The sequence below is a fragment of the Elgaria multicarinata genome, chromosome 1 (assembly GCF_023053635.1).
Source record: "Elgaria multicarinata webbii isolate HBS135686 ecotype San Diego chromosome 1, rElgMul1.1.pri, whole genome shotgun sequence".
In the NCBI taxonomy this organism is placed as follows: domain Eukaryota; kingdom Metazoa; phylum Chordata; class Lepidosauria; order Squamata; family Anguidae; genus Elgaria; species Elgaria multicarinata.
This window is the reverse complement of record NC_086171.1, coordinates 81,045,863-81,058,749: the sequence shown is the minus strand read 5'-3', so window position 1 is coordinate 81,058,749 and position 12,887 is coordinate 81,045,863. Positions and strand designations below refer to the sequence as shown.

At 39.8% G+C, this 12,887-nt stretch overlaps 1 protein-coding gene across 1 annotated transcript in view; it reads right to left on the bottom strand.

Annotated features, from left to right (window-relative positions):
- Nucleotides 1-633: 633 nt before the first annotated feature.
- Nucleotides 634-12,887, bottom strand: part of LOC134397808 (uncharacterized) — a 36,729-nt gene continuing 24,475 nt past the window's right edge. Inside the window, exons 8-17 of the mRNA XM_063124814.1 lie at nucleotides 12,249-12,362; nucleotides 10,311-10,338; nucleotides 9,459-9,512; nucleotides 7,374-7,473; nucleotides 5,476-5,521; nucleotides 5,135-5,218; nucleotides 4,535-4,642; nucleotides 3,743-3,830; nucleotides 2,301-2,705; nucleotides 634-1,501 (exon numbers count right to left, since the gene is read on the bottom strand). Coding sequence (XP_062980884.1) covers nucleotides 1,419-1,501; nucleotides 2,301-2,705; nucleotides 3,743-3,830; nucleotides 4,535-4,642; nucleotides 5,135-5,218; nucleotides 5,476-5,521; nucleotides 7,374-7,473; nucleotides 9,459-9,512; nucleotides 10,311-10,338; nucleotides 12,249-12,362 — 1,110 coding nt within the window. The 3' untranslated portion in view covers nucleotides 634-1,418. The remainder of the gene's footprint in view (nucleotides 1,502-2,300; nucleotides 2,706-3,742; nucleotides 3,831-4,534; nucleotides 4,643-5,134; nucleotides 5,219-5,475; nucleotides 5,522-7,373; nucleotides 7,474-9,458; nucleotides 9,513-10,310; nucleotides 10,339-12,248; nucleotides 12,363-12,887) is intronic.

Below are 12,887 nucleotides of genomic sequence, written 5' to 3'. Positions count from 1 at the left end.
GAATCACAACATCCATTTTATGATGGATCTGCCATTTTAATGCAGAGCCCTAGGCCCCCATACAGCCTACAACTCCCAGCATGCAGTGCCTGGGAGGGCTGTACTTACCAGTGCCCAGGAACACTCGCCACCACCATCACCTTCTACTCCATGCCATCACCAGTTTCCTGGTGCTATCAGCTGCTGCTGCCACAGTCAAAAATACTCCATTGACCCTGGAGGGGTCCCCTCCCTTTGTAAGGGAGGCCTAGGGCTCTACATTAAAATGGTGGATCCGTCATAAAATGGTTGTCATGATTCCATTATTCAAATCCAAGGCCTGGGTTTGCACAGTACTATTGCATAGTGCTATGGGTACTATAGAGCAGGAGTGGGGAACCTTTTTAGAGCCAAGGGTTGGATAGTCATCCAACAAACCACCCAAAGGCTGCATACCAACAGTGGGAGTTGCCAGCGTCCATTCGCACATACCCTTCCACACCATTTTCTCTCCCCTTCAGTTTTGCCCACCCATCCTCCTCTGCTCATCCATGCAGATCAGCAGGGTGGGGGGCTTAGGCTTTGCCCTGCTCAGCACTGAGAACGGCTTTCTTTCTCATCACTGAGGAAGAAGCTCTCATTTCTAACCACAGCTTCTCTTTGCCTGGAGAGAGGGAGTGGGGCTTGGGGAAGAAGCTGGCAGGCTGGATATGGAACCCTTGTGGGGGCCCAAGAGTCAGAGGTTCCCCATACCTGCAATAACAGATGTGTTGCATTTCTTGCTTTGAATGTTCAGTTAAGTTGAAATCCTATACACATGTACCTGGGAGTAATTACATCTGAACTTGATGAGACGTAGCTCTGAGTAGACATGTGAAGGTTTGTATTCTTAGGGCATTAGCCTATGCATGTTTAGACACAACTGCCAACATTCCCCAGCCTGGGGAATCCTGGGTACTCTAGAACCTTTTTTTAAAATCTAAACATACATAGGATTACACCCTTAATGTTCTTTATACTTTGGTACTAAGTTGGTATGGACCTGCTAGATAAGTACAGGATATTGACTAAGTTATGTTATGAAAAGCAGAGGTTAATTTATTAAAACATTTGTATCCCATCTTTGGGACTTCTAACAAAAATTAAATGCCCACAACAGAAAAGTAAACCCATTTTTTTAAAAACAAAACACAAACATGAAAATGAAAATGCAACAAGAAACTGATAACTGCTTTACAGGTCACATTATAATAGTAAATCGGAGTTAATCACTATATACATTGTTTAGAAAAACAAAGTAAACATTTTTTCCTATCTTTAAAGAGGAATAGAAATTGCTATTCAGAGGAGAAAAGAAAAATACTTTGAATTTGAAGTGTTGTCAACAATTTTGAGTACAAATTGCAGCCAGTATAAACCAAAAACAATAACACATATTGCTATTTCTTCAACTTGCGCTGGTCATCTTCTTTAAGGGTCCCACTCTCAGTTAGGATCTTTATCACATTTTGAACATCCAATCCTTGATTAAAGAGAAAAGAGGAGAGAAGTTATTTTCTGTTCAAACACTAAATTAAAAATACTGGGTTGGATCCAGATGTAGTCATACTTAGAGTAGACCCACTGGGAACAAGGGGTACTCAGGACTTACCACTGATTTCCGTAGATCTACTCTAAGCATGACTAAATTGGGATCTAATAATTTGTTTCAAATGATTTGTATGCAATTTCAATGCTATACTGAATTTTGGCAGTTGGGAGGAAAGTAATGGAACTTGTGCAAAGGCACGGGCCAGGTGACCTATAGAGGCTGTTCCATAGGCAGCAGCTCATGGTTGTGCCAATTTACAAAACCACTGATGGTAACTAAGGGCTTGGACAGCTATAGCCATGGTTAAGGAATGGGCCAAGGGTTAGTGTGTGCCCTCACATGCCAATTCCCCTATCTATCGTCCACTGGCACTGTTGGTACTACCATTAACTTCAAGGAAATAACTGAGTTTGAAATCAATTTCAGAAAACTGGTTAAAAGAAACTATGATTAAATGGTGAACCAACATAACTCTTAATTATATTTAAAGTTAGTGTGGGGACTTCAGAGGAGTACACCGGGAAGGAGAGGAGTATACAATCCAACAGCAAATGCCTGATCCATTAACTAGGATTAATGGATCAGGCATTCCAATTATCTAGGAATTGCCTTGGCCTATTTAGCAAAATGCAAGAACTGGCTGTATACTAAATCTTATGGCTTATTCCTACAAAGGTGGGGAGGGAAAAAACCTCACACAAAATACAATTAGTGCAGAAAATCAGATTACCATGGAATGATGGGTTTGAGGCAGATATCTTGTGTAAAGTGGCAGCAATGTCATCAATGCTCATATTTCTTATACTGCTGAAAAACCTTGAAATGACATCATTTTCAGAAATCGATGGGCCAGGGAGACTGGTACTGGGTGCATCTGGCTGATTTTGAGAAGAAGAGCTTTTGTCTGATGGAGGATTTGGTAAGCACTCCTCAGAAGAGGGGGTATCTTGTATTTCCACATCTGAAAAGACATCTTCACTAGGTACTTCTTGAAACGTGGACACAAAAGTCCCAAGTTTTTTATTTTTAGCATTGTCATTTGCGTTCAGCTGTGATGCTTTTCGCTTAAATGGTGGATTGATATTCATCTTTGTTACCTTATCTTCACAGGAATGTTTAACGGGAGGGTGTTTTTCTGAAAAACCAGAGGGAGAAAGACAACTTGATAAAAAATAATTGGAGAAGGATACTTGAAAAGGTTCATTTCTCATGCCCCATATTAACAGAAGTGCTTTCTTTCCATGTAAGGGGCGGGGGGACACAAGCAAACAGCCCATGTTCCCTTAGAAATGATTTACCAATCCAAAGCAGATACATTAGGATGTCAAATGTCTTTAGCCACCAAATATAGTACAATGTTATCCCATTATACAAGATCTCTTTAAAGATCACATAGTTGTGTTGAGAATTTAGACCAAACTTCCCCTAAGCTGGTGTCTTCCAGATGTGTAGGACTACCTCCTAGCAACCCCCAGCCAGCCATGGGGGAAGGCTGGTCTAGACCAATTGTGGTCAAGGGGTGGGAGGAAAGTCTACCCTTAATGACTGCTTGAAATATTCTACTTGTACAAAAACAGCGCTCCTCCTTCTGTTCCTCTTTGTTGGTGTTGGGTCACTAGTACTGTCCGTGTTTTGACCTCAAAAATCCTTACAAAAGTGGTGTTATATCTGTATCTCATTCAGGTTCAAGTACCTATATTTTTAACTAGTGATTAATTATTTGAGTTTTGTACATCAAAGCTACTATTCTAAAAGCAAGGAAAGAGTGGCTCGCCTTGTCTTGCCAATATCTATATGTAGTTATAACATCATCCCAAAGTTCTCACATCAGAACTGCTGCTCTCAAGGCAGGCATTTGCAGGTGATGGGAAAAGGTGTGAGCTGCACATCCTCCTGATACAATGCTTTTACTTTGTCTCCTTCCTGAAATCCTGCTTCAAGATGGAAGGAGCGCAAAATGTCCCTGCTCCTTCAAAGGACAGCCTATCCCCTCAAACCTTTCCCCTCACCAGTCCTCTGCATTTACCACTTGATAAATGTGTCTAGTTTCTGTCAATGATAGCAATGTTCTCTGCCACAACATTTCTAAGCATTGGACCCTCCTTCACAGCCCAAGTCACCATCTGCTCATTTCCTCAACTGTTCTTATCTCTCCACTGCAATCTCTCTTACCCGTGTTATATTCATCAATTTTCACAAAGGTCATCATTGACTGCTTGGATTGATCAACTCTTTCATTTGGATTCAGCTCAGAAGAGTTCTAAAAACAATTGCACATGATATGTAAGTTATTTAAGTAAATCCATAAAATACAGTAGGAGAGCAAACCTACAGCCCCTAGACAGCATTTGGGGAGCTATAGGATTATTCGCCCCGTCCCTCCCGCTCAGAGTCGGCACAGAGAGAATCATGCTGGCTACTTCTCTGCACATGGAAACATGAGCACAGAGACAGGGAAAAGGGGGTGGTCCCAGAGGCGGGGCAGACACTGGGGAAGCTGCCCTTTGCAGCTTGCTATGCTAGCCTCACCCTCCTTCCTTCCCACTCAAAGCACCACAGCTAGACAGGCGAAATTGCCCGTCTAGCAAAAATGCAGGGCAAAAAGAACATAAAGGCAAAAATATTCCATCATTCCTCCAAGGAGCTCACAGTGGAGTATATTAGTTTCCCCCCACTTTATATCCTCATAAGAACTCTATGAGGTAGGCTAGACTGAGGGATGTTTCTTGGCTGCATGGGGATTTGAACCCAGGTTTCCCCAATCCTAACCACTACACTTCTAACAATTCAAAGCTCTGACCAGTAATACTGGATTAGGCCATACTGCAAAACAGAAGAACCCTGTCGAAAGGGGGATTTGCAAGTTACATTTTCTCCCACCTTGCATGCAAATAGTTCAGTGCTGTAATGACAATATTTGGAGGTTAATTCCAGCACAAGCAGTACAAACAATAAAAGAATTACATTTCTTTCTGAAACCTTCTGACGATATGACACCAACGAATTCGTAAGTTTCTGGGTAACTTTCAGTATAAAGGAAGCATCTTCTTCATCCACTATTTCAAAGGTTTTCTGAAGAGAGATGAAATACACCCAAAATTGTTTTTGCAAAAGACTTGAGAAAAATTCAACTTTTTAGAGTCCTACACATTCAGTGGCATATTTCTTGTTGTGAGCCAAACTTCTTTTTTAAAAAATCTCAAGCTCAAACTTTAGAAAGAGCCTAAGTAAAATGGTTTAGTTTTGTACCATTAAAATTATCAAGACCAAACTGGCTTGAATGTAAAATATGCCAACTTAAATATTTTTCTCTTCAGAAGCCAGAGGCACACTAGCCATACAAATCTGTGCTAGTTTATTTGTCTGCACCAAAAGAAAGTCATCCCTGTTGTTTACCTTGGTGTACTAGCACAGCACTTCAAGGAGATATACTTTATACAGAACATTACATTTGATCTTGATTCACAGCATAATTTAATACCTACCAAACACATCAAGGAGATATACTTTATTTATACAGAACATTACATTTGATCTTGATTCATAGCATAATTTAATACCTACCAAGTATTTTAGTAGCTCTTCATTGTTAGTGAATTCTTCTGAATCTGAGTCACTTAACAATGCATTTTCTAGTTGCTCTGTGTTCTATAAAACATAAATAGATCTCTTTTGAAATCTATGGTGTACACTATGAAAGAAGATTATTTTTCAATCTGCAGAGTATTTTGAGGACCACTTAAATCAGAGAAAAGGCTTTATTATTATAACTCTTCACGCTATTTTATTTTATTTGATGTAATGGAATACACAAGAGAACGTCCCAGGTCACACACCATTTTAAAGAACGAACAAGTAAAGCAGCCCATTAATTGCTGAAACCTTTGAATAAGTTCAATAATTACCTGATTCTGTTGCTCATTGTTTTTAAGTCTGCTGCCATCATCACACCTTATGAAATAGAAAGGAAATAATATCTATGAGCCAACATCCAACTGTCTCATGAGAAAACAGCGACTGTAGAAGTTATGAATCCTACAAATTTCAACCAATTCATCCAAGGAGGCTGAGCAGGCAAGGCAGAGCTAGCTGGGTCCCTACTGCTCCTCCATCAGAGAAGCAAAGGGGAGCTCAGCCTGTTTGGCTTTGCTCTGTATGAGATTACCCTGACCAGGAAAGCCCACAGCCAGGAAAGCTGCAGTGCAGGAGAATCCCCACTGTTCCCTCCACTCTGTTTTCAATGGCAATTCTTTCCACCTCCTCAACCCCTGGCAAAGTTGGTGCATATGGAGGGGGTAGGGTTGCAGTGCCAAGGGGTAGGGGAAGCCTCTGCAGGTCAGATGCAGAGCCTCCATGGGCCAGATGAGACCCACAGCCAGAGATTCTGCCTCCCTGTTGTATAGGAAATGCAGAAGACTAAGGAAGAGATAGACTGGGTTCAGACAACATGATAACCAACGATGGGTTAAATAATCAATGGTTAGATATTGTGTTGTCAGGACTTTTTCACACCATGACTGGTTATTCAGCTGAAATAACCAACGCAAATAACCAACATTGTGGATAGTTGATTATTTGAACAACCGTTGGTTATTGTGCCATGTTGGGCAATGTTGACTATTTTGTCGCACAGTTATTTTCAGAGACTACAGAGTCCCCTGGCAAGAGTGACCAAAGCAGCAGCTGCTGCTCTAATCCAGCTGGCAGAACTCACAATGGTTGATGGGATACCAGCGGGAAGACTGGGGGCGGGGGAAGAGGGCAGGAGATGTGTCAATTGACTAATAGTCAACTTAACACGGGCCTTAATCCACACCACAGTTGATTAGAAGAATGTTGTGGGGGCAGTACCTCCTCAATAATCAATTGTAGTGTTGACTATTAACCCACCATTGACTATTGTGCTTTCCGAATGCAGCCATAGAGTTGGAATATGATTGCTTTACCTAAAGCCCAAATCCATAGAGGCAGAGTATTTTTTTCTGAAATTTTTTATCTAGACAACTCAGTGATAAGATGCACTAGTTCCTCTTCCAACTGTTGAAATCTTTATTGGTGTTAACTAAAGGTCACAATGGAATGAATTCTCAACAATAACAAATTATAGGCCAGTACACAAATCATATAAAATATGCAAAACAAATGTAATAGTCACAATATCCTTCATCTTCTGCATGCATCCATACACTTTTGTCTTGATATTAATGTAAGTGAGGCTGCATTCTCTATAATAGACCAATCGAATTAGAAAGCAATAAATATATGACTTTTTGCTGACCTGACCAAATATCAAAATCAGGATGGAATTGAATAATTTAATTTTGACCTCAGTGTTAATATGGCAGCAAAATAAACAGTGAAGGATATCCTTCAGAATGCCTGAACCACAGATGGAATGTCTGACATCTCATGCAATAATTCATCTAACCGTTATAAAGGAGCAGAGACTACTAAACTGGCTTAAAGTACTCTCAAAGCAACAAGAGGAAAAACATCTGACACAGCTGTCTATATTGTTTTGATTTGGGATTGACTTGTGTTCTGTCTTTTGAACTAAATGGCATACACACAAAAACTGAGTCTGGGGGTGTCAGGACAGAGCTAAATTGTTTCCTATCAATCCTCCATGCGTCATTTAAAGAACTCCACTGATGCTGTGAAAGCTACAGGCACAAGAAATCATGTGTATGCCCCCACCACATACACTAGTAATTGAAGTCTCATATATTATGAACTCCCATTTAGATAGTCTTCTTTGGGAAATTTTTAAAGGATATTTTCAAACATCTGTCTAAAAACCTACTGAGCATTCGCATCCTTCCTGGTTTCTTCAGCTTTCTTGGCACCTTCAGCATTATCCTTTTTAGCGTCTTCTTTTTTCTTTTCTTCTATACCTACATCATCTAAAAATAAATTAAGCTTATTTAATAACTCTTCAAAAAGTTGGCATTTTCTTGGCATTTCTTATATTAAAATACAAAAAGTCAACAGAAAGCAATTAGAAGTAGGAAGTATTATCCAAGACACTGATGGCAAGTCCATGAACCTTCTAAGCTACCTGTGAAATTTGAGCTGTTCCAAAAATACTATCTTCAGACTGGAGAGATCAAAGTCTGAAGACTTGTTTGTAGCAGAGATGTCCAAGTAAACAACTTGGACTGTAATATAACTAGATTTAGATCCAGTAGGTCAGAGACAGGCAACATATAGTCTGCATGCAAAAAAAATTTACCGGTGCAGTGGCAACAACAAAAAAGCCACATTTTCACTTTAAACACGGTGCATGGGGAGAGTAATCCTTTTTTAAAAATGCAAATTCGTGCTCACAAGGGTTTTCCAGAAGTGCAATTATGCATTAAAACAAGGTGCATATTCCCTTTACATCTCACTTTAAAGTAAAAATATGCCTTTTTTTACCACTACTGAATTTTGACAGTGACCATTTCAATGCAGGGGTGCAGCTGATGGTGAGTTCTGGGAGTGTGAAATTGACCACCAGCCCCTCTGAAGTTGCTTGCACCTGCAATAGGTGAAGGGACACTCACACAGCAGCCCGATTACAGGCCTGGTCCATCACATTCAGTGCTAATGACTCATTCTTATGAGCCTCCCAAGGAAAAGTGGGGAACAACACTAGATCAATGATCCCAGTAACTTTAGGAAAGTCTGGACTACAGTGAAGAGAAGAGAAGTTGAGGCAAGAGAAGACACAGAATTATTTGAAAGGAATTTATATTTTCCAAGTCCCAATTTGTAGGCAAAATTAAAAAGTACTTCATGTTCCTGAAAGTGTTCAGAGATTAAGACAAAAGTTCAAAGGAGACCTGTTCTCTGTTGTATTTTTATCTCACTTTGTTTAATGCAAGGCTGTTTCACTTGGGACAAAGATCTGGCCATAGTACTCCACCCAACTCTGTCAAAGTTTATGCTTAAGGTACTGAGAGTAATCATAGGAACGTACATATATTATATCTACTTTCTGAATGCAACTGTCCGTCTTTTAATCTCCTTGAAAGCAGTAGTTCTCCCACACGGTTTCATTAATCTCAGGATATAGCCCATACAAATGTATGTCACAATAAATATTAGTATTCTAAAGAACTACAGAACACCATTTTTAGAAAGCTCTATCTAGTTTAAATTAGAATGTACGATCAAAATGTATAAAAGTAAACTGCAAATGTACCAGCCTGCAGTTCATTCCTCAGACCACACTTAAGAGTATTCGTCGAAGTTAAAGTTGAAAAGAAACTCCTTCTGGCAGCCAACAACATTCATGCCATTGACAAAACAAGGTATCCACTGCTAGTTGCTGTCCATCCAACTACCAGCTGCTAATTAAACACTGATCCCTCCTCTACATTTGTTGTCAACTAACATAGAATTTGTAGCCTGGTCCCTCTGGGTTGAATCCAAACTTAAGTCATGCCTAGAGTAGAGCAGGTAAGTCATGACTAATTTAAGTACAATTGATTTCAATGGTTACACTAGTAGGACTAAATTTGGATCCAACTTTTTGTCTGCTGTTGATCTGCAAGTTAATTGTCTTTTGCTCCTGCGGTTATCGTTGCCTATCACAATTCTGTTGCCTATCATCATTCAGAGGAAATGGAGAGTAGCCAGATGCAGCATTGGAAGGGTATGCACAAAGAGGACCAGACATGTCTGTAGAACATTTTGGAACATGAAACTTTATGTCTTCTGGCTTACATGAAAGAACATTCCTTCATTCATGTAGATGACATTATGAACTGATCAAATGTGATTCCTAAAATTTACATACATATACACACACACACACATCTCACACACACGTGTGTATGTGTATTCAGGTCAACTAAATCTAATGGTTTTGAATGTAGGGACTTTTTTCAGTCTAACAGCTCACCTTCAGAAAACCAAGTGACAAGAGAATCTGTGACCTGAACTGCATATCTGTCATCTGTAAAATTAAGAAAAAGATGTGAAAGGATAAGCTGGAGAATATTTATTTATTTATTTGCTTACATTCAAAATTTCTTTTCTGTGAAACACCTCTAAAGAAAGTACTTCTGTTCAATAGCGAATTGAAATTGTAGTACTATGTTATACCTACCATACCATTTTATATTTCAATTAAAATGCACCTCGAACTCTTAGGATGTTACAATTTCCAGAGGAGTAGCAGCGTTAGTCTGTTGCAAAAACAACAAAGAGTCTTTGGGCACCTTAGAGACTTACACAGTTATTCTGGCATATGCTTTCGTGGGCACTGTCCACTTGATGAAATGAACAGTGCATCTGGTTAAGTGGACAGTGTCTGTGACAGGTTATGCCAGAACAAATTAGTTAGTCTTTAAATTGCCAAAAAGCTTTGTTTTCTTAGGATGTTAATTACTTCCACTGAAGAGTGTTTGGTGTAATATTCCTTCGAAAACTTTGTGAATTAAACCGTAACACACTGAATACTATCCAGTTTATGAACCTCTAGCAAACTTTGCAAATGTTTTCTCTAGGATGATGAAGGCTAAATGAAAGCCCTCATTTTGTAAATGAAAACAGGACCCTCAAACCATGACCTTAAATCAAGCACATATGTTGGGAACTAAGTGCTACTGATACCAACAGCACTGCTTTCCAAAAAAATGTCTAAACGGGCAAGGGAAGAAAATAGGGAATTCTACTCTAATACCACATTATTTTTATGTGTGGTGTATGCATGCCTAACTGTAAAGTGAAATCATACACTGTGCCAACTTACCTTTCGGACCAGGGAAATCCATCGTAACCTAGAGAAAAGGGAGCTTTTAGTCAATGAATGTTTGATACAAGATATATTTTTATGTCCTGCAATCATTGTAACATGGATGAGCAACCTACTCCAGATGTTTTGGCCTACAATTCTCATCAACCCTACCAGCATAAGTGATGGTGAGGAATGATGGAAGTTGTAGGCCAACGCATCTAAAGGGCCACAGGCTCTCCCACACTAGAGGCATTCAAGAGGCAGCTGGACAACCAACTGTCAGGTATGCTTTAAGGTGGATTTCTGCATTGAGCAGGGGGTTGGACTCGATGCCTTGTAGGCCCCTTCCAACTCTACAATGATTGTATGACACTCTCACCATATTCCCAAAGGTTAGATGATGCAAAACTATGCTTTACATAGGTGCAGGACAATCTGGGTACACATACATGTCTATTAGCCCTTGATGACACATTGAAAGATTCATGATCAACTCTAGTGATAGTAACTCCAACAGCGAAGACAAAATAGGGTTCCTGCTATCACAGGGTTTGGAACCTAATGTCTCAGGTGTTGCACTACCATTCCTGTAGTAGCCCACCGTGTTTCCATGTTGGGCATGGAGGAGGATGCTTTGCTCTTCCCTGCCCAGTATAGAAATCAAGCAGGCTGTTGGCAGAGGATGTCACCCTCCGCTTCCCACTATATTTTCATACTGGGTACAAAGAATAAGAACATAAGAGCCATGCTGAATCAGACCAAAGCCAAATCTAGTCTAGCATTATTTTCCCAAAGAGGCCAAACCAGATGCCTTAGGGAAGCCTATAAGGAAGACATGAATGCAACAGGGGGCCCCTCTTACGTTCCCTTGCAACTGCTATTCAAAGGCATACTGCTCTGATATTGAAGGTGTTATACAGCCATCATGACTAGTAGCCATTGATCAGCTTGTCCTCCATGATTTTGTCTAATCTCCTTTTAAAAGCCACTCATGTTGGTGGCCATCAGTTAGCGAATCCCATGGTTTGACTATGTTCTGTGTGAAGTAGTACTTCCTTTTGTCCTGAATCTCCCCCCATACAACTTCTTTGGATGACTCTACTATTTTGAGAGAAGGATTTAGTGCTCCCTCTTACACATTCAACTAAGGGTGCATCCAAATGAAGCTTTCATTATGCCATCATCCCGCCTCATTCACATAATTGTGTGTGTGTGTGTGTTCCAGATGTCTTCCCTTCTAACCGTCCTGTGTTTTCGCACTGCTCATTCTATATTTTTTCTTACTGCAAAAAATCTGTTAAGGAAAAAAAAAGACGGAATAGCTGCACAATGCCTTCTAACCAGGAGCTAGTAATATGAGGGGCTAATATACAAGGCCAAAGGCGCTATTAAAAGAGATCAAATTTTCAATGAATTGGGAGATGTACAATTTTGGAGTTATCCATTTAATTTAACTTTTATCCATTTAATTTTATTTTGTTACGTTTCTATACCGCCCAATGCTGCTCTCTATACCACTCATTCTCCCAGTGGTTCACAACAGTCAAATCATAAAATACAACGATGGGACAAAACACAGCATCAAACTTTTAAAAGTTTAAAATGACAATATAAAACCAAAGTAAAAACCAGCAGCAGTGATGGATCTCCAATTCTATTCTCTATAGGATGAAGGTACTATGTGAAGCAGGATACCATGCATTGAATTGAACGTGGACATGTCTGTCCTCTAGGCTCAGTATTGAAATTCATGCAGTTCACGGAGCATCTCTTCTCCATGGAGAAGGAAGTAGGGAAAGTATACATGGGCCTCGTGGCCACTTTAAATCTCTCCCCAGAAAAGAGTCCCATCTTTACTTCAAGAAAACCCTCTGAATAATGGCCACACAATAAACGATTTTGACACATTTTTAAAAAATACCAAATTATGAAAAAAGCTTTGCATTTTCTTACCATTATTTTTTTTCTTCCTTCATCCTGTTCAACTTTTTTAGCAATCTCTTTAAGCTTTTTATTCAAATTTGAACCTCGACCTTTAACATCAGCCATTTCAGGGTAATGTCTTTTCTAGAAACAAAAAATACCATGTTCATCATCACCATCATCTGCTAAATCTGGCAATAGCTAGCTAAAACAAGAGAAAGTTAATATTGTCCATCCCTTCCACATGTATCAAGTTAACCAGGCCTTTAGCTAGGGTGAATGTCACCATTTCTTGTATATACATTCACTGTGCAGCTGGGAAGGACACTCTAGATCAGTGGAAGAGTACATGCTTTACATGTCGAAGATCCAAGTTCACTCCCTGGCATTTCCAGGTAGGACTGGGAAATACACATCTGAAAGCCTGGAGAGTTACTGTCAGCTAGTGTAGTCTGTATAAGGTTGTTTCCTATGTCCCAGTATTTGACTGTAAAGGTAGAGTGAACTTCATACACATATAACAATTGCTGCTCAATTATTCCTGCTTGGCTCCTCCTGCCAATGGGAGTGGCTAAACAATCCATGGTTTGTTGAGTGTGATAAAAAATGTGAACTCTGGTTCGTTGCTTTCCTAATAAGCTAGAGTTATAAGCAAAGAACAAACCCAAG